At 36.8% G+C, this 18,366-nt stretch overlaps 4 protein-coding genes across 4 annotated transcripts; 1 reads left to right on the top strand and 3 right to left on the bottom strand.

The window, feature by feature from the left end:
- Positions 1-1,097: 1,097 nt before the first annotated feature.
- On the bottom strand, positions 1,098-2,736 carry LOC104225945 (expansin-A18-like). Its single transcript, XM_009777820.2, has 3 exons — positions 2,419-2,736; positions 1,982-2,291; positions 1,098-1,712 (listed from the first exon to the last, which is right to left on the bottom strand). The coding sequence occupies exons 1-3, from the start codon at positions 2,588-2,590 to the stop codon at positions 1,400-1,402; spliced, it is 795 nt and encodes a 264-aa protein (XP_009776122.1). The 5' UTR covers positions 2,591-2,736; the 3' UTR covers positions 1,098-1,399.
- An 801-nt stretch (positions 2,737-3,537) lies between these two features.
- On the bottom strand, positions 3,538-10,508 carry LOC104225944 (PGR5-like protein 1A, chloroplastic). Its single transcript, XM_009777819.2, has 11 exons — positions 10,098-10,508; positions 7,647-7,756; positions 7,413-7,509; positions 7,202-7,302; positions 6,680-6,736; positions 6,507-6,583; positions 6,004-6,055; positions 5,336-5,446; positions 5,157-5,254; positions 4,989-5,064; positions 3,538-3,825 (listed from the first exon to the last, which is right to left on the bottom strand). The coding sequence occupies exons 1-10, from the start codon at positions 10,309-10,311 to the stop codon at positions 4,995-4,997; spliced, it is 987 nt and encodes a 328-aa protein (XP_009776121.1). The 5' UTR covers positions 10,312-10,508; the 3' UTR covers positions 3,538-3,825; positions 4,989-4,994.
- A 2,718-nt stretch (positions 10,509-13,226) lies between these two features.
- LOC104225943 (leucoanthocyanidin dioxygenase) lies at positions 13,227-15,099 on the top strand. Its single transcript, XM_009777817.2, has 2 exons — positions 13,227-13,855; positions 14,120-15,099. The coding sequence occupies exons 1-2, from the start codon at positions 13,338-13,340 to the stop codon at positions 14,859-14,861; spliced, it is 1,260 nt and encodes a 419-aa protein (XP_009776119.1). The 5' UTR covers positions 13,227-13,337; the 3' UTR covers positions 14,862-15,099.
- A 128-nt stretch (positions 15,100-15,227) lies between these two features.
- LOC104225942 (glyoxylate/hydroxypyruvate reductase HPR3-like) lies at positions 15,228-17,669 on the bottom strand. Its single transcript, XM_009777816.2, has 2 exons — positions 17,129-17,669; positions 15,228-15,849 (listed from the first exon to the last, which is right to left on the bottom strand). The coding sequence occupies exons 1-2, from the start codon at positions 17,582-17,584 to the stop codon at positions 15,325-15,327; spliced, it is 981 nt and encodes a 326-aa protein (XP_009776118.1). The 5' UTR covers positions 17,585-17,669; the 3' UTR covers positions 15,228-15,324.
- Positions 17,670-18,366: the final 697 nt, after the last annotated feature.

Genomic DNA, 18,366 nt, shown 5'->3' with positions numbered 1-18,366 from the left:
GCGGAGCGGGGCGGTGGGGGGCAGAAAAACTTTAAAACAGAAAACAGAAAAATTGAAAATACAAAAAATAAAAGTAAAAAAAATCGCAGTGGGAGGGGAGGTTTGACGGGTTTGGGGTGGGTAGGGGCGCAAAAAAATGAAAACAACATAAAATTGAAGTTGGAGAGGGTTGGGGTTAGATGTGAAGGTAGGTGGAGTTTTTGAAAAATGTTTTCCTAACTTTTTCTAGGGAAATTATTTTCCTCCAATTTCAGGAAAATATTTTTCAAACTATTTTGTGCAACCAAACAGTGAAAATGGAAAAATATTTTTCGTAAATACCAAACACATCCTGATTCTGAATAGGCTACTCGAATGTTTTAGAGTTGAAGTTAGAAACATATTTAATTTATGTTGTTTGATAGCTGGTTGAATTGTTGTAAATATTATTGTTTGTTTTGTAGTAAATATTGGATTTGGATTGTTATATTAGGTTTTTTGTTGGTTGTTAGGTGTTTGGTTGGCTTTTTTATTTGGCAGATGGCGTAACTAAAAATACAGCAGAATTCTGCTAAAAATGCCCAGATTTGCGACTGAATCAGTCAAAAATTCACCAGAAATTACCCAGATTTGCGACCGATTCAGTCACAAATTGAGAATTTCTAACAAAATCTATTTAAGATTTGCGACTAAATTAGTCGCAAATGGAGAATTTCTTAGATTTTTAATTAATTAATACTCAATATTTACAACTGTTTCAATCGGAATAATTAATTAAAAATTAATTTTATTTTTTAATTTTCCGACGAAATCAATCAAAACTTTTAATTTGTGTTTATTTTTGTATTCTGGTCAGCGACTAAATCAGTCGCAAATTTAGCGGCTAATTCCGTCGCAAATGTCTTAAATTCAAATGTCCCCATATTTTTGCAAACTGAAAGCGTCGCAAATTTTTGACTGATCTGTCGCAAATATATTGCGATCACGTGTTTCCAACTGACACTTTTCAGTCGGAAAAACATCGACCGATTCCGACCGATTTCCGACCGATTTGACGGTCGCAAATTTGCTTCTTTTTTTTGTAGTGAATAGTACAAAACTCGAAAGAGAAATTATAGTAACTATAAACGATCATATTATTGTTTTATTTCAGCATTGCAAGAATTGTACAATCCTTCGATCAGGTGTGAAAGACTAGGTACAAAATCTTAAAATAAAACTAAAAGTCTGCGGTAAAAACTATAGCAAGACTTTTGTAGGAAGAAAACCATAGCACCACTCCTCCGGGGGCCAGATAGTGAAAAGCCAAGAAATGCGGCCTTTGGTTGAGGCTCAAGATTACTAGAGGGCTTAGAGGAAATTATTTAGAACTCATTGGCCCGACTAATCTGCATTGGCCAATATTTAACCCATCACATGACTAATGGAAGTTGACTTTGGCTTGGTAAGCCATGCCTACGTGCCAATTAGAAGGTGCAACATTAGAAGCTATAATAGTTTCATGATTTGTGTAGGAAGTGAGCTTGAACGAAAGAGATTGTCCTGAAAGTGTTGCAAATGCCTGGTATGATGCTCCCCAATTATGGCTCATTTTCATCCACCCTGTTTTGCTTCCCTTCACCCATATGCTTTCCACGTCGCCCCCTCCAGCGACGTTCATCACGTATACCAATAACCAGTAACCGTTTCCTTGGAATGCGAACCGAATCCCGCCTTTCTTAATGCAAGGTACCCTGCAAATCACAAGAAAGTAACACCATATTAATTAGAGATGCAAGAAATAATGCAAGGTTAGCTACAGAGGTACAAAGTTCAAATATTAAGGAGTTTCTTAAAATTACATGACTTGAACCTTTAACCTACTGGTTGATTATTGAGGTGCTCAACCACTAGAGCAATCTCACTCGTCCTTAATATTGATTCTTAAATCTTGATTTAACTTATATATACTATCACTGTAAATAATGTTTATACTTTTTAGTGTAATTTATACGTAACATACCTGCGGTACATAACGGGGACAATGCCAGCTTTCCATTGAGCAATTTTCATGAAAGCAGGTTTAGCCATGTCGAAGTGCTGACGTGGAGGGTTGCACCAGCCACCATGGTTGGAGTCTTGGGCCCAATTGGGTGGGCAGAGATTTGTGGCTGTAACGGTCGTAAATCCTTTGTAGCAAAATTTAGACTTCACACATTGTATTTGGAAGCATTGCCCACATGAATATCCATTGCTAAATAACACTGTGCTCAATGCTGCAGTTGCTGTTCCATAACCAGAATTGAACAAATTCCCATATCCACAAGCTCCACCTGCAATAACGAGTCGAATTAGTTACTTGAAAAATAAGATAGATTACCTGCTACAATAAGTTAAAATTCATTGACTGTCTGATTTAGTTTGGAATCGAGGGATAATTGATTGGCTAGTGTAACGCACCCATTGTCTCAGAAGCAGTCTCGTCTCCATAGAACGTGGCATAAGCAAGCTTCCAAGGCATGGCTTTAAACTTAGGGGTGGTATAGTAGCCAGAGGCTATTGCTTGGTTAATAAGTGCCATTGTCGCAATGAGGAAGAAACTCAATATCCATCTGCAGATGAAAGATGCCATTGTTGCTTGTTTCCTAATGTTTCACTTCAGAAAATTTTGTTATGGCTTAATTGACTTGTAACTTAATTAGGCCTTTTATAGTTTGTGTCTTAAGGTATAACAAAATGTAGCCTTCGTGCCCCCACGAACATGTTAGGCTATAAAGTCAACTTTTTCGTTATAGAATAGAATTTATTTATCTTTATACCACGTAACCAAACTACAAGGTTTGACATTTAATTTGCTTTTGGCAACGTGCGAGCAGGTTTTATGCTATTGTGCTTAGCCGTACTGTTTGTTAGATTCATTTTTTTCCTAACAATAGAAATGTTCTTAGAATGTTGGCGAACATTGAACTAAAAAGATAATTCTAAATTCTATGAATTTGATATGATTAGTTGCATTGGCCATCCGACAAACAACTTCAAGAAATCTTGAAGGGTAGAAGGAATAACTAATTTAAAAAATAATAAGACGAGGAGAGAGTTTGGTATGCATGGATACGTGGCAAGTAGAAGATGGAAATCAGATAAATTCAACGGCAGAATCAATCATTTTTTTTTTTTTTGAAGATAATTAATTATAGCCAATGGCGGATCTAAACTTTAAAAACTCGAAGTTCTGAGTTGAGAGAGTGAATTGTAAAATGTTTATCTGAAGGTTTCGTGCGCAGACATAAAATGGTGTGACTCTAATTTTCTGAATCCGCGCACTCATGATTGGATCCACAACTGACTCTGCAAATTATTTTGGCTATTATGTGGCATTCAAGAAAGGGAAACTCAGAACAGGGGCGAAGCTAAATTTGTTGTTAAGGGGTGGTCAATTGATAACCCTTTGTCGATATATAGGTAAAGTAATAGGTTTTAGCGGTATATAACATATACTAAACACCCTTTATAAAGGTATTTTTTTCACTTCTTTCAAGTTTGAACACTCTTGAGGAAATTTCTGGCTTCACCACTGACTGACAAAAACAATTTCAACTCTATTCAAGATGATAATCTGAATCAAAACACTCATAAGATCACCTGTGCTTACAGAGTGTTAAACTTTGCCTGTGGTATATACATGCATAATATACATTACTTAACTACATATTGACATGCTGCAAGTTGCAAAGCATCCCCCATTTAACATAGGAAAATGGTATTTATTTTTACAAATTGCCCTCAAAATACCCATGATATGATCTCTCTCCCATGCAGTTGGTGTTAGTGCAATCTGTTTGCAGATGTCTCACACATAGAATCGCCCTGCATTTTACAAGTAATGTTTTAAGAAACCAGGATGGTTTAACAGTTACCATCATTCCATACCACCAAAACTACAAAGAAAAAACAAGATCCGATATGAATGTTTTAGAACTTCAGGAGACAGTAGTAAGTATTGAGTCCCACATCGGCTAAAGATGGGTAACTTGGACTCCTTACATGATAGTCTAGGCAATCCTCATCTCATGAGCTAGCTTTTGAGGTTGAGTTAGGCCCCAGATCCATTTATCATGGTATCAGAGTCAGGTCCCCCATGTTGGGCCCCTAGGATAGAATCCTCACCCTTTGAGCTAGCTTTTGAGGTTGAGTTAGGCTCAAGGTCCATTTATCATGGTATCTGAGCAAGTCCCATCTCACTATTTACCCAATGTTGGGCCCCCCATCTTATGTTGTCGATGCTCCAATTTGTCCAGTCCTAGTCGTGGGCGTGCAGGGGAGAGTTGAGTCCCACATCGGCTCAACATGGTAACTTGGACTACTTATATGGTCTTGAATTTTACTCACCTCATGGGCTAGCTTTTGGGTCTTATGGAACAAGCGCCATTCAACTAACATCTTTTAGATTGAGAATTTAGTATAGAAAAGAACTATACATAAAGATGCCGCATTCATTAATCTCTCTCAGTACTTCACAGCCAGTAAAGGTCCAGAATTGGTGAAACTTTTCAAGTGGTATGCATGTTATGTGGAAGTACTACTTCTTAACCTTTAGATTCTATTTTTGAAGGTAGAACAGTGGAATCACAATTTTGTTGACAAAACAAGATTTACTGCTACTCAACTTATTCTTGTCCTAATCAATAGAGGGTAAATAGTTTAGTTTCTTAAATCTGATGTCAGGAAAGAACTAGGCAACCAAAAGTCCACTCTCATCTGCAGACCGTCTTGCAAACTGGTCATTAACAGTCCTCTCAGAGGACAATAGAGCAATGAAGGGTCAGCTTCTTTACATCTATATGCTTTTTAGATTTGGCGTTGCGTTTATACTCTGTCTCGAACTGTTAAGTTCTCAATGCAAACAAGCAAATAAGCTCATTGGTTTGAATAATGACATGGCTAGAAATATATATAGATAACTTGTTTTTTGTTAAAATATAATCATCTTATTTTATCGTTGTTAAGTAACAATAAAAGAGAATATGTACCTAGACTCATGCACTGCTTCCTTCCGGCAATGTGATTAAACGTGTGCCAGAATCATAGACCATATCCGTTCCACAACTGAAAAAGATTATAGCATTGGTTAGACTATGGAGATATAAATAAAGTAGAGAATGATGATAAGTTTCCTTAGAAGACACTTTTCGACTTACTTTGCGCATTTCACTTTGTTAGTGTTACCTCCACTAGACACAGATAGTATGGTACCGAAGAAGGAAGTGTTTTCTGTTCCACAATTCGGACAGGGGCCCTGAAATTTAAGCTTATCACGCATTAATTTCAAATAAATACAACCTTTACATCATCATAGAGAAAGCTTATGAACTTATACCTTCAAGATCAGAAAATCTTTAATGATAGCATTTGTAATTGTAAAGGATAGCCACAATATGAAGGGCAAAGCAGCAAACCACGTGAAAATGAAACTGAATGGCTCCGGAAGCTGCAAATATACGAACCACAGATTATCTTTAGTTTTGGAGAGAAAGAAAAAGGATCAGAGTTAGTTTTTCCCAGGAATGGCGAAGAATCATTAGGACAAGCAGAGACAATCATAGACAGATTTAGAACTAATTTTCAAGGAACCAGTTGAATTCTTATTTCCAATATGTGCATGAATACAAATATAGGACCACATATGCAGACTTTGCACAAGAGTAATAGTAATTATTAACTCCTCTCACAAAGATTAGGCGTAATTACCAACACCACTGGTACTTCAAATCCTTTTGAGAAACTAGTTTGAACTCCTAATTTACCATATATTGCCTCGATCAATACATTCAGAGACATTCTGCTATGCTATTTCAAATCCATCTAGAATCGCCTCCCATGTTAGTATTGTCTCATGCTTTGAGATATTCCAACTTCGTATCACTTTGCTAAAGCTAATGAACGTTCACAAGTTTTTGATCAGGCTAATGCAGAATATTCTGCACTTAATCACTTTTACTAGAGAGAAAAAGAGAAGAACCAGGCAAGGGAATGATATATATTTACCTCCAAAAGATAGGTGATCTCAAATCCAGTGATATCGTCGAGGAAGAAGAACCTGTAATACAGCAGCCAAATAAAATATATTAAAGAAAATTGGGAGTGTTGCTTTATGAACTAAGAACACAAATAAATATGGTGCTATCTTTTTGTCTTCCCTTTTTTGACACGAAGTGTGAAGATCATCAAGATACAAGCAAGAAAGTTTAAGAATGAACTTATAAAATTGATGGAAACATTAGGGTCAGGCGGAAAAAACTTTAAGAGAGAGCTAGTTGTCCTTATTTTTGAAGTTGGTTGTCTGCGTTTCTTCTTCTTTTACTATCTCAAACTACGGTCCCGTTCCCAAGGAATAAATGTCACATTATAAACACAGATGCGAGAAAGAACAACCTTCACACTTTCTAACACAAGTTTTCTCCTTTTCTTACTTCCTAAAAGCTCAAAAGTAAACATTTTTTGTGAAGCAATTGTGAAGTTGTACTGAGAGAGAAAGAAATGCTACTCACAATCCAAGCGCAACAACAGCTGCGGGGACATTTAGCAAGAACATCCTCAGATAATCTACATAAAGGTCACTATAAACCTGCAGTAAATTTGATCAAAGGCATAATATGAGTATACATAATGGCAAAAATGTAGCACGTCCTCATAGTGCAGATGGAAAAAATGAAGGACAAACCTTTCTACTACGGAGACTGCACCGTGGACCCTCAACCACAATATCACTGCCATCCATCTAGAAATTAAGAGATAAAAATACAGAGAATTTAGAAAAAGGCATAAGAATAAGATATTTTAACAAAGAAAATGAATAAGAGAACAAGAATAAGTAGCAATGTATTTCTGGTATGACCATTCCACAGGGACAATAAATAGAAGAATAGCTTTTATTGTGATAATCGAATAACCCCATATAAGTTGCCAGTCACACATAAAATTAGCCGATAAGAAAAAAAAGTACCGGATAATTTTTTATATTCCAGAATCTGAGCTTACACCAAGTAATCAGTCTCTTTATTTAACCAACAGGCAACAATGTTCAAAATAACAATTACTTTGCTCTTACTCGTTGTTATTTCTTTTTCTTTTGATGAGTAAAGGTAAATTTAATAATAAAATTCAGTAGGAAAATTATACTCTTCTGGTGTTTTATATACCAAACACTAATATATAAGAACATGATTGACCAATGGGAAAGCACCTTAAGTTTCAACTTCAGCTTGTCAAACTCTTGGTCTGTCATAATCGGATTCCCAGATACATAAGCCATAGAAGCTTCCAAAAATCTCTGTTCATCAGCACCTACATAGAGAGGAATTGGTATCGCTTAAGCTACTTAAGGGCACATAATGATGTCATACAAACACCATATTGTGAAAATTTTGAAAATTCAAAATGAAATTGTTCTATACTTAGCATGACAACGCTGCTCCCTTCCCACATTAATTCTTCCTTGAGGTTATCAAATTCTTCATTTGACATGATGGCCTTTCCTTCATAATAGAATGACTAGTATAAAGCCAAGACAAAGCCATTAGGTTTTGTTAGATGGGGGTGTGAGAACTAGCAATGCAGATACATAAGCCTCAATCTCAAGAAAAGAAAAAATATCAAGGGAATGGAATAGAATAGCTGGACTTCATTACTTGTAGTGCTTGAAGAAACTCTTGTTCCATTTCCCCCATAGATTTCTTCCCCTTTCCGTCAATGCTACAATACTGCAATATTTTACTGTCCTCATCCTCTTGGACCTGACCTGAAAGCCAAAAATGAGGTTATTATGAACGTAAAATGGTATTGGACACCACTCAAATAAAGAATTTGGATAAGATGCAAAAGTTAAAACAAAAAAGAAACAGAAACCTCTACAAATATTATTGCAGTTTCCATGATTCACCCTTCGTTAATTATGGACATGGACCTCCTCTTTATTACTCCTTTTTTTTTCAAACAAGTCAATAACTCTTTCTTTGTCTCACCACTGTTTTGTGTTTTACTTGTATTTAAAGAGATATATATACTGAACCCAAGTAAACTTGAAGGTGGTTGAAGGCTTCATTGCATGATTGCATCTATAGTTGAAGGCGCAATGAGGACTTTCATTTTTATAAGGCCATGAATATAGAAAAGCTACTATGGGAGGATAATTAGCAAATCTTTCTTGAACTCAATTCGATGGAATTGTTTGATCTTAAAGGGAATCTTCTATAATTTAACACGTGAGGGTTTATTTCTTGGTTTTGTCCAGTAATTAATATCTCGATTATTTTTAGATAATAGTAAATAGAATCAACATCTGCGTAAACACCTCAACGAACTCATGTGAACACTCCTCTGCCCGAGGACAATCTCTCAAATACACATGTTGATGTTGTTGACCCATTTTTCTTTTCTTTGTTGATTCCTCTCAATGAAATTTTCCATGTTGCATTAAGTTACTTATAGATGTATGCATGCTGTCCGGGAACACTTTGCGGTGAAAAGTAGAGTATACTGGGGCGCTTGAGAGAACCATGTTGAAGGAACTCGGGAATATGACGCTGTAACTTCCGGAGAAGGGCTACTTCCTATCTTTTTATTAGGAAAGCGGCGCATACTAGGGTTTTAGGCACAATTGTCAATTTCTTTTACTCCTGTTAGATAATTAGGTCGACAGCGAAACACTTTTCTTTGCAGCTACCTTGCTTCACTATAAATCGATCACCGAAAAAGGTTACTGCAAGACTGGATGGTATTTACTTTTGGAAGCTCCCCTTATATTCTCTCAGTCGACATAATCTTGCTATTAAAAAGCCTGGCTGGAGGGTAATTGATCAGAGTTACTCCACTTAAAACTGTCATCACATTTGGCCTACTGGATCGCTTCATATCAGCTGAAATATCTTAATACATTATAGTTATTGAGATTGGTAACTCATTTTAGTCTTATTAGCATATATACTGTCTGTCATAACCATCACATTAATCTGTTAATTAACTTATATAGTGTTTCACAATCTACAATCCTGGGTCTCTCAACTGTGGTTTTACAGCTTTCTGAAAGAGAGAACCTGAATTTTTCTTTTAGGCCATCACTACCTTATACTGAAACAGAATTTGAAGTAAAGCCTATTTTTCACTATTTTGTATTATGAGAATTCATCATAAATTGGCTAGTTTGGGACCAGCAATGTGAGCAAGCTCACACGGGCGATCATATATACTTATCTGGTGACATAATTCTTATTAGCATACATAATTTCTGTCTTAGCTATCTCATTAATCTAGCTACTGGAGATCAGGCATCCGCTTCAAACCTGGCTGGTGTTACTTACACAGTGTTTCACAATCTACACGCCTTTACGGCTCTATGAATGAAAATCAGACCTTTTCATTTAGGCCAATAGTCCATCTCGCTGAAACAAAATTTGAATCTTGAAATGTGGCATTAAGCTAGAAATATTGAACTTCTTCACTCTCACAAGACCTGTTAGAAGTAGTCTATTGAAATGCTCTTTTTCTGATAGCAAGTAAATAGAACTAATTCTTGAAGAGAGTCTACATTTACAATAATGGTGGATAGAGGCGGAGTCAAAATTTCAACTTTATGGCCTCTGGATTTTAGAACGACGATTTCAAGTGCTAATAACTAGGTTCTACATTTAATACTTGTACATATTTAATGAAAATTTTAACACAAATACATTATTTGAACAAAAGCTACTGGGTTCTGCCGAATCCATAATCGGGCTTCTAGCTCTGCCCCTGATGGTGGATAGAGGGCGGAGCCAAAATTTCAGCTTTATGGGTTCTGGATTTTAGAACGACGATTTCAAGTGCTAATAACTGGATAGTAATTTAATATTCATACATATTTAATGAAACTTTTTTCACAAATCCACCATTTGAATAAAAGCTACTGTGTTCTGCATGAGCCCGTAGCCGGGCTTCTAGCTCCGCCCCTCAATATTGGTGGATAGAATTAAGATATTTGGTATAGCCAAGATGGTATTTTTGGCCAATATCCCTAAAATAAACTAAGGAATTTGATCCCCAGTAAGATTTTCCAGTAACCATAATAATTAAATAGAACACAAGATGAAAACTTAAAGCCTAACCTGGCTGATCAGTAGTGGCCTTAGGGGAGAGAACCAACAACCTTTTTCGAATAGATAACTTTCTGCTGGCACCAAAAGGGATCAATGGCAGCCTTGGCGAAGAAGAAGAAGAAGAAGATGAAGCAGCAGGTAGTGAAGCAGAAAAAATTGGTCTTTTAAAAGGGGCATGAAAAAGCCGAGAACTTGTCATACTGAACCCAAGTTTGGTCGCCATTTAAATTTGTGACGGCCAAAATGGTGGTGGCAAATGTGAAGAAAAGGGAGTAAAAGGAGCAAAACTGTGAGCATTGTGGGAAAATCTTGGAATGTGATGGTTATGGTAGAGGAGAAAGAGTGGCAACAAATGAGAGCAATTCAAGATAAGGTTAATGTGTGGAGGGAAATTAATTGTTTTGTGTCTTTATTTACCCTTCAACTAAATCTTCTTCTCACTTACATTAGTTATTGATGTTACAAAATCTGCCATGTCAGCTTCCTGTGGTTCAACACCAGAATCTAGGAACCTACGTTTGCTTGACACGTGGAGGCTTGTTCTGCTCACGTGTTTGTCACATGGGATTGTTTGCCATTTGAATTCTCGTGCGTTTGGTCCCCCTAATGTTTGATTTTGGTTCTCAGTTCTCACAACATCGTCCTAAACAGTAACCACAATTTTCAGTCCTTTTCAAATTAAACTTTAAAATGAATATTTAAAAAAAAAGAAAATCTGTTTCGAAGAATGATGAGTACAATGCTCAAATTTGTTTCTAAAGTTTTAAATGAAATTTATATATTGAGAAATCAGAACACATACAATTTTGTAATTCATAATTTTTTTTATAATATTAGAAATAGTAGTTCCTAGTAAATTAGCACAGTGAATTTTTTCAATTTCCTACTAAGATAGGATAGTGAAAATTGTACTGAAGGGAACATTCAAAATAAAATAAAAATATGAGCATGTGAATAAGGGGAAAGGAAAAAGATGAGAAGGTGTTACGCTCTTATTTGAGTTGTGAATATTACAGTTAAATAGCGTAGGTTAGAATTGCAACCATTGGCTTCTCAATATTTTTTTCTTCAAATTTTTGTAAATAGCATTGATCTTCATTTGTTTACTCCTTAACGTTGACATAGAATAGTACCCAATGCGGGATTAATTAATCTCGAGATTGTTAATCTCAGATTAAAAAATTCAACCAAACACAAGATAAGTTAATCTCGCATCTAACCTCAGGATTATTATTCCTTATTACACATACCAAACGACCCCTTAAAATGTAACCATGTACAATCGGCTCTGAGACAAGATAACTACTAATGATAAAGTAATTAATAGTAATGTATCAGCATTAACCAAAATGTATAAACCATTTATAAGGCTTTCTTAACATATTTGATAATTTTCCCGCATTATATACAGCCACATCTAATACTCCATTTATTAACAATTATTAGAAACCTTTAACCAAAACCAGGTTAGAGCTATGAGTCAACGTGCATGCTTGGTTGTTGAATTCTACAGAACATAATATACGTGATGTCTACAAGAGATTTTAATTAAACTTTACTTTCCAGTCAACTCAAGACAACCTACTTATTTAATTTTTTCCCCCCATAATATAAACCTCAACTATATAAAACACCAAAGTATAATAAATTGGGAGAAAGATCTAAAGGCAAGAGAGAATTTAATATTCATACAGAGATGATGGTGAGTTTGCAATTATTGGAATATATATTTTGTACAACAAGAAAGAGCTACTGGCCTTCTTTATTATAAGTTTTTGTGGTGAGTTTTGCAGAATTATATTATATTCTGGAGAATGAAAGTAAGTTCAGTGCACTCACATCACTATGAGCTTCGATGCTAAGTGCTAGTTCAAGTTTAGGCCATTTTTAAAAGTGTTTTTAAGCTAAATGCTTAAAAGTTACTTTTATTCGGCTAATCCAAACGGGCTCATAGTACCCAAAGAAACTTTGAGTGCGTGACATGGACAGATTAAAGGGAGAGGGAGGCTGCTTTATTTTGTTTCTATATTTAAAAAAATAAATTAAAAAGGAATTATTACACAAAGAACCGATTAAATTTACTATTTACTTTTTCAAGCCAGTATGTATAAACTATACATTGATTATACACATATTATTTATGAATTTTACATAGGTTATACATTTGCCGGAGATTTTTAGTTTACGGGCAAACCCATTGTTGGAAACCTTGAACCTCGTTTTTGGCTCAACATGTTTCTTTCTTGCATAGAAAGTGCCTTGGACACGTTGGAAACTATTCCTTTGTTGAACTATATAAACTCTAGTGTAAAAACAATTTGATCTTATTGAATTATTACATCCTAACTACCCTTTTTACCATCTTACCTGCATACTTTATTATAAAAGTTTCTGGCATTGGACTTTCAAGTAACTTGATAATTATTGTATACTCCCTGTGGTCCCATATATTAGTCATTTGGCAAATTGAATGTTTTAAAACATCTTAGAAAACAAGAAGAATTTTTTTTTTTTTTTTTTACTTTTCCCCCCAAATTTATTCTTACTGTTCCAACAATAACAATAACCCAATATGATCCCACAAGTGGAGTATAAGGAGGGTAGTGTGCACGCAAACCTTAACTCTACCCTGGGGGTAAAGAGGTTGTTTCCGATTGATCTTCGGCTCAAGAAGATGAAAAGAAACAATAGAACAGTAACAACAGAGGTAATTGTTACTGTTCCAATTAATGAATTGTCAATTAAGTGAGGTATAACGAGAGATCAAGGGTAATTTAGACAAAAACACATACAATTAAGGCTATTAATATTTTTTCTAAGGAGTGCGCAAGAACTTTAAAAACATATTATGTGGACCTGCGATAGAAAGAATTAAACTAAAGCAAGTATGTCAATGAAAAACAGTACAGGGAATAAATATGGAGCTGCAGTTCCCAGCCACCAGTCGTTTGTGTCTAAAGATAAACTCATAGAATTGTGTCCCAACCACCATTCTAGTCCTGGCATCGAGATCTCTGAGGTAAAACTGAACTAAAAACCTTAACCAAAACTAGGTTAGATATGAGTCACGTGCATGCTTGGTTGTTGAATTCTACAAAACATGCATGATATATCTACAAGAAATTTTAAGCTTTACTTTCCAGTCAACTCAACAGAACCTACCCTTTTTTCCCATCCATATATAAACCTCAACTACAGCATCAAACTATAATAAAAGGGAAAGAAAGAAAAAGCAAGAATAATACAGAGATGGTGGTGATAAGTGCAGTAGTTCCAACTCCTTCAAGAGTTGAAAGCTTGGCTAAAAGTGGAATCCAGGCTATCCCTAAAGAGTATGTGAGGCCACAAGAAGAGTTAAATGGAATAGGAAACATATTTGAGGAAGAGAAGAAAGATGAAGGACCTCAAGTACCGACGATTGATCTGAAAGAAATCGACTCAGAGGACAAGGAAATTCGCGAGAAATGCCACAAAGAGTTGAAGAAAGCAGCTATGGAGTGGGGTGTTATGTACCTTGTTAACCATGGCATATCAGATCAGCTAATTGATCGTGTCAAGGTTGCTGGAAAGACCTTCTTTGATCAACCTGTTGAAGAAAAGGAGAAGTATGCTAATGACCAACCCTCTGGCAATGTCCAAGGCTATGGCAGCAAGTTAGCAAATAGTGCTTGTGGTCAGCTTGAATGGGAGGATTATTTCTTCCATTGCGTTTTCCCCGAGGACAAGTGCGACTTATCCATCTGGCCTAAAATCCCTACTGACTACATGTAAGCTTCTTATAATTTCATAATTGCAGATTTTTCAATCTTTTTTTCCCTGTAACGGTGGTGTCTGGGTCAGCCTGTGCACACCGCGACTAATCCACCGATAACCTACTACCTCCCACCAGCTTAGGTGCTGGATAACTTTGTTCACCAAGGGTTGGCAGATAGGAAGAGATCACCTAATGTTTTTTGTTTATGCTAAAATTTCAACCCTGGTCTCTAGGACTTTTACTGCTTCACTGACCACTAAACATTTCCAACTTGCAGTCCAGCAACAAGTGAATATGCCAAACAGATTAGGAACCTAGCAACAAAGATTTTGGCAGTGCTTTCTATTGGGCTGGGACTAGAAGAAGGAAGACTAGAGAAGGAAGTCGGAGGCAAGGAGGACCTACTGCTTCAAATGAAGATTAACTACTACCCCAAATGTCCCCAACCAGAACTAGCACTTGGCGTTGAAGCTCATACTGATGTGAGTGCACTGACTTTTATCCTCCACAATATGGTGCCTGGGTTACAACTTTTCTATGAAGGACAGTGGGTAACGGCAAAGTGTGTGCCTAATTCCATAATCATGCATATTGGGGACACCCTTGAAATCCTAAGCAATGGAAAGTACAAAAGCATTCTTCACAGAGGGGTTGTGAATAAAGAGAAAGTAAGAATCTCATGGGCTATTTTCTGTGAGCCGCCAAAGGAGAAGATCATCCTTAAGCCCCTATCTGAGACTATCACTGAGGCTGAGCCACCTCGATTCCCACCTCGCACCTTTGCACAGCATATGGCCCATAAGCTCTTCAAGAAGGATGATCAGGATGCTGCTGCTGAACACAAAGTCTCCAAGAAGGATGACCCGGATTCTGCTGCTGAACACAAACCCTTCAAGAAGGATGATCAGGATGCTGTTGTTCAGCAAAAAGTCCTCAAGGAGGATGAACAGGATGCCGCTGCTGAGCACAAAGTCTTCAAGAAGGATAATCAGGATGCTGCTGCTGAAGAATCTAAATAGCTTCTCTTGTTGTCACTCTGATGGTTTTATGTGAAGAAATTTTCAAAAATTTTATGCTTGTCCTGAAGTCACAAGTGATCCATGACTTTGTGTCCTCTGCAATGTCTTTATTTAGTAAACATATCTGTTAAATTTCAAGAAATATTATTCCCTTGTATCGGAGCTACACCAGTTTTTGTGCATCCCCTGGATGCTTTCATCAATAAAACTACATTTACTTCATCGACAAAAGAAGAAACATTATCCCCCTTGGTCTAAGATGCTGCATATGGAAATAACCATTACCCCCCCACCCCCCCCGGTCTCTCACGCACACACACATACATCATTTTTCTCATGTTCAGCATATTTCTTTGGAGAGTAGAGTGATCGTCAAAGTTGATGCAGAAACTTAATGAAGTTTACCACAGCAGTAAATTTCACATGAGGGAATGTATACTTACATGTTGAACAGAATATTCCATTATTCATATTCAATTTGTGCGCGCAAGGGTTTATTTGAAAAGAAAGCTTCTAAGTTGTAAGTAAATAGCTCTTCAAGTGCTTCCATAGACTCAGGAGTTAAAACAGCAAGATGTGGAGACAGCACCACATTATCCAACCCGAACAATTCCTCCGGCACATGGGGTTCATTTTCATAAACATCAAGACCAGCACCTCCAATCTCACCTCTCTTCAGAAACTCCACCAATTCCTTCTCATCAACGAGCGCCCCTCGTCCAACATTTATGACGATACCTTCCTTCCCGAGGGCAGTCAGCACCTCCTTGTCAATTATGTGGTGTGTTTCTTCCGTTAAAGCACAACAAAGAATCAGAACATCACTGTTAGTGGCAAGATCATGAATATTAGAATGGAAAGGAAATGGAACATTAGGCTTCATCCTTCTCGAGGTGTAGGCGATGCTGCAGCCAAAGGCCTCTAGTCTCTTACTAACCCTTGTACCGATGCTCCCTAAACCTACAATCCCCACTCGTTTTCCACCAACCTGTTTAAGAAAACCACAACTACATTACCAGCTCAAGTAGCACATTAGTGAAACCATATAGAAAATATACATGAGAATATCTTCATTTTACTTAGTTCACAATTTACAATATCTTATTGAACTCAGTTTGATACCTGCTTAGTTTTTAAAAGAAACATAAGACAATGGCACACTTTATAATCGTTACTGTGTTAAAACAAAAATCAGAAAACAAAACTATTAGAAGAATAAAGAAATCTAGAAAAAAAAAACAATAAAGAATCAGAATTATTCCGAGTCCACAATTTTCTTGTGTGTCCTTAAGGAATTTTAACCCCCTCACACGTTGCCAAGGTAATGGATTAAATCCTCTCAGGATAAAGCGGAATAAACCTTCCTGCAACAGTGGCAATACAAACTGCAGGATACCAACGAACTCAAAGAACGGAGCAAAATCACACTTACGAATTTGAGAGAGAGACTGCGAATTAGGATGCAGTGTATTCAGAAAGAAAGAAGTTCTGGGGTGTTTTTCGTGTGTAGAAAATGGAGCCTTGCCTCAGAATTTATAGACAATTATTAGAAGAGGTGTATGGAAAAGGTGACTTTTCAGAAAAATACGCTGCCTGTCGCGGTTCTACCGCGACCGCGGTCAGACCTGTCGCGGTTCTACCGCGACCGCGGTCAGACCTGTCGCGGTTCCACCGCGACCGCGGCAGAATCGCGGTCAGATAGGCTCACTGAATCTTCAGCAAGATTCTGGCGTATTTTCAACAGTGACTTGGCATTTAATTAATTATTAAATAATTAAATAAATTTTGTCCAAAAAATAATCTCATCGATCATTTGACAAATCCAAATCCAAAACCGAGCCGAGCGACGACGGCGGCGCGAGGGTTCATTCTCTTTTAACTCCTTTTAAGAGCTTTAAGAAGTGATTCTATATATAAGCACACAAATGTGGTTGTCCCTCACCAATGAGGGACAAAGTGCAAGACAAAGTGCAAGACAAAAGTTCTACTTCTTCAAATTTTTCATTTTCCCTCCATTTTATTTCCCTACATTTCCAATTCACACTTCTTCTACTTTAAAGCCCAATGACTTAAAGTACAACACACTTTTCAACTAAGTTGATACTTTGGAAAAAGTACAATCTTGACAATAATCAAATCAATGGAGTATAAAACATTAAAACTCATTGGAGAAACAGAGAATCTAATTTTTTAATTAAAAATAAAGAGAAACAGGACCTGATCATGAATCATGAAGTTGTTCCAGTATGTAGAAAGACAATACTGACCTTATAACCGAGAGGACTCAACTCTCCTATGACAGGCCAAGAACCGGCACGAACAAACCGGTCAGCAGCAGAGATGCCACGTAGGACATCAATCAAGAGGCCGACGGCGTAGTCAGCGGCGTCATCGGAGAATGAATCTCCAGCGGTGGTGACGCGGATGTTACGGCGGCGACACTCGGCGAGGTCAAAGTGGTCAAAGCCGGCGCTAGTACCCACGATGCACTCTAAGGAAGGGTAAGTATTCAAGGTTTCGGAAGTTACCGGACTGGGACCCACACAGAGCATGAGCCGAACCGAGCTGGAGAGGTGGAGAAATGATGGGTCGGATTCGTCGAACGGGTCGAGAATTCTGTAACTGGTTCGGAGCTTGGACAAGAACATGGTTTTGAACCTCGGAAGGCGATGGAGAAGAAGTAGCCGTTGATTGGTCGTTTCCGGCGAGCCGGAAAAAGACATCTTCCCAATTCCGATAACAGATTTTGTTTGAGTGTATAATGTGATGTCCTATTTTGTTATTTAGAGCCCGGAAAAAGACATTTTGTTTTTCCACCAAGCATTAGGTACCAAAAACCATGATTTAAAAAATAAGCAATTAGTTTAGATAAAAGTGCTAAAATTAATAATAAGCAGCCGAAGAATTGGGTATACGAAGAGTTTTGTTTAAAAAGAATTATTTTAGGGATAGAATAGTAAATATTTTGGTCAAACCTAAAGCGCTTATAAGCTGAAATTTGATAAGTTGGGGGAGACCAACTTATGACTTTTGACTTATTTTTGGCTTATAAGCACTTTTAACTTTACCAAACGCGTAAATAAGCCAAAAAGTGTTTATAAGCCAGTTTGACCAGCTTATAAGCTTAGCCAAACACCATCTTATATAAATCTATATATCTATATAAAAGAGGGACAAAAGATGACTTAGAAACTAGGATTACTATTTATTTATTTTTTTAAATTTCTGCCGTTTTTCTTTATTAAGTAATCTATTTAAAAATTGAAAAGTCATTTTTAAAAGTTATCTTAACCGAAAAGACACTTTTAATTAGGGGTGTTCATGGTTCGGTTTGGATCGGTTTTTCTCTATAAAAAAAACCAAACCAACTAAGTCGGTTTTCCAAATATTAGAATCAAACCAAGTAAGTCAATTTTTTCTGGATTCGGTTTATGTTGGTTTTTCGGTTATTTGTCGGTTTTTTCTTAAATATAAGACATACACTATCAAACACATATTTTGGCGA

The sequence above is a fragment of the Nicotiana sylvestris genome, chromosome 8, assembly GCF_000393655.2.
Source record: "Nicotiana sylvestris chromosome 8, ASM39365v2, whole genome shotgun sequence".
Classification (NCBI taxonomy): domain Eukaryota; kingdom Viridiplantae; phylum Streptophyta; class Magnoliopsida; order Solanales; family Solanaceae; genus Nicotiana; species Nicotiana sylvestris.
Note: the sequence above shows the minus strand (reverse complement) of the source record. Positions and strands in the feature narration are given on the sequence as shown.

Bases quoted from the DNA above. Each gene is read 5' to 3' on its own strand.
- LOC104225945 (XM_009777820.2), bottom strand. From the start codon at position 2,590: ATGGCATCTTTCATCTGCAGATGGATATTGAGTTTCTTCCTCATTGCG. The intron at 2,292-2,418 runs GTGCGTTACACT...TCGTTATTGCAG, and splicing joins GACTGCTTCTGAGACAATGG to GTGGAGCTTGTGGATATGGG. The intron at 1,713-1,981 runs GTATGTTACGTA...TGTGATTTGCAG, and splicing joins GTCCCCGTTATGTACCGCAG to GGTACCTTGCATTAAGAAAG.
- LOC104225944 (XM_009777819.2), bottom strand. From the start codon at position 10,311: ATGGCGACCAAACTTGGGTTCAGTATGACAAGTTCTCGGCTTTTTCAT. The intron at 6,056-6,506 runs GTGAGTAGCATT...GCTGTATTACAG, and splicing joins GCTGTTGTTGCGCTTGGATT to GTTCTTCTTCCTCGACGATA. The intron at 5,447-6,003 runs GTAAATATATAT...GTATATTTGCAG, and splicing joins AGATCACCTATCTTTTGGAG to CTTCCGGAGCCATTCAGTTT.
- LOC104225943 (XM_009777817.2), top strand. From the start codon at position 13,338: ATGGTGGTGATAAGTGCAGTAGTTCCAACTCCTTCAAGAGTTGAAAGC. The intron at 13,856-14,119 runs GTAAGCTTCTTA...TCCAACTTGCAG, and splicing joins AAAATCCCTACTGACTACAT to TCCAGCAACAAGTGAATATG.
- LOC104225942 (XM_009777816.2), bottom strand. From the start codon at position 17,584: ATGTCTTTTTCCGGCTCGCCGGAAACGACCAATCAACGGCTACTTCTT. The intron at 15,850-17,128 runs GTCAGTATTGTC...TTTCTTAAACAG, and splicing joins TGAGTCCTCTCGGTTATAAG to GTTGGTGGAAAACGAGTGGG.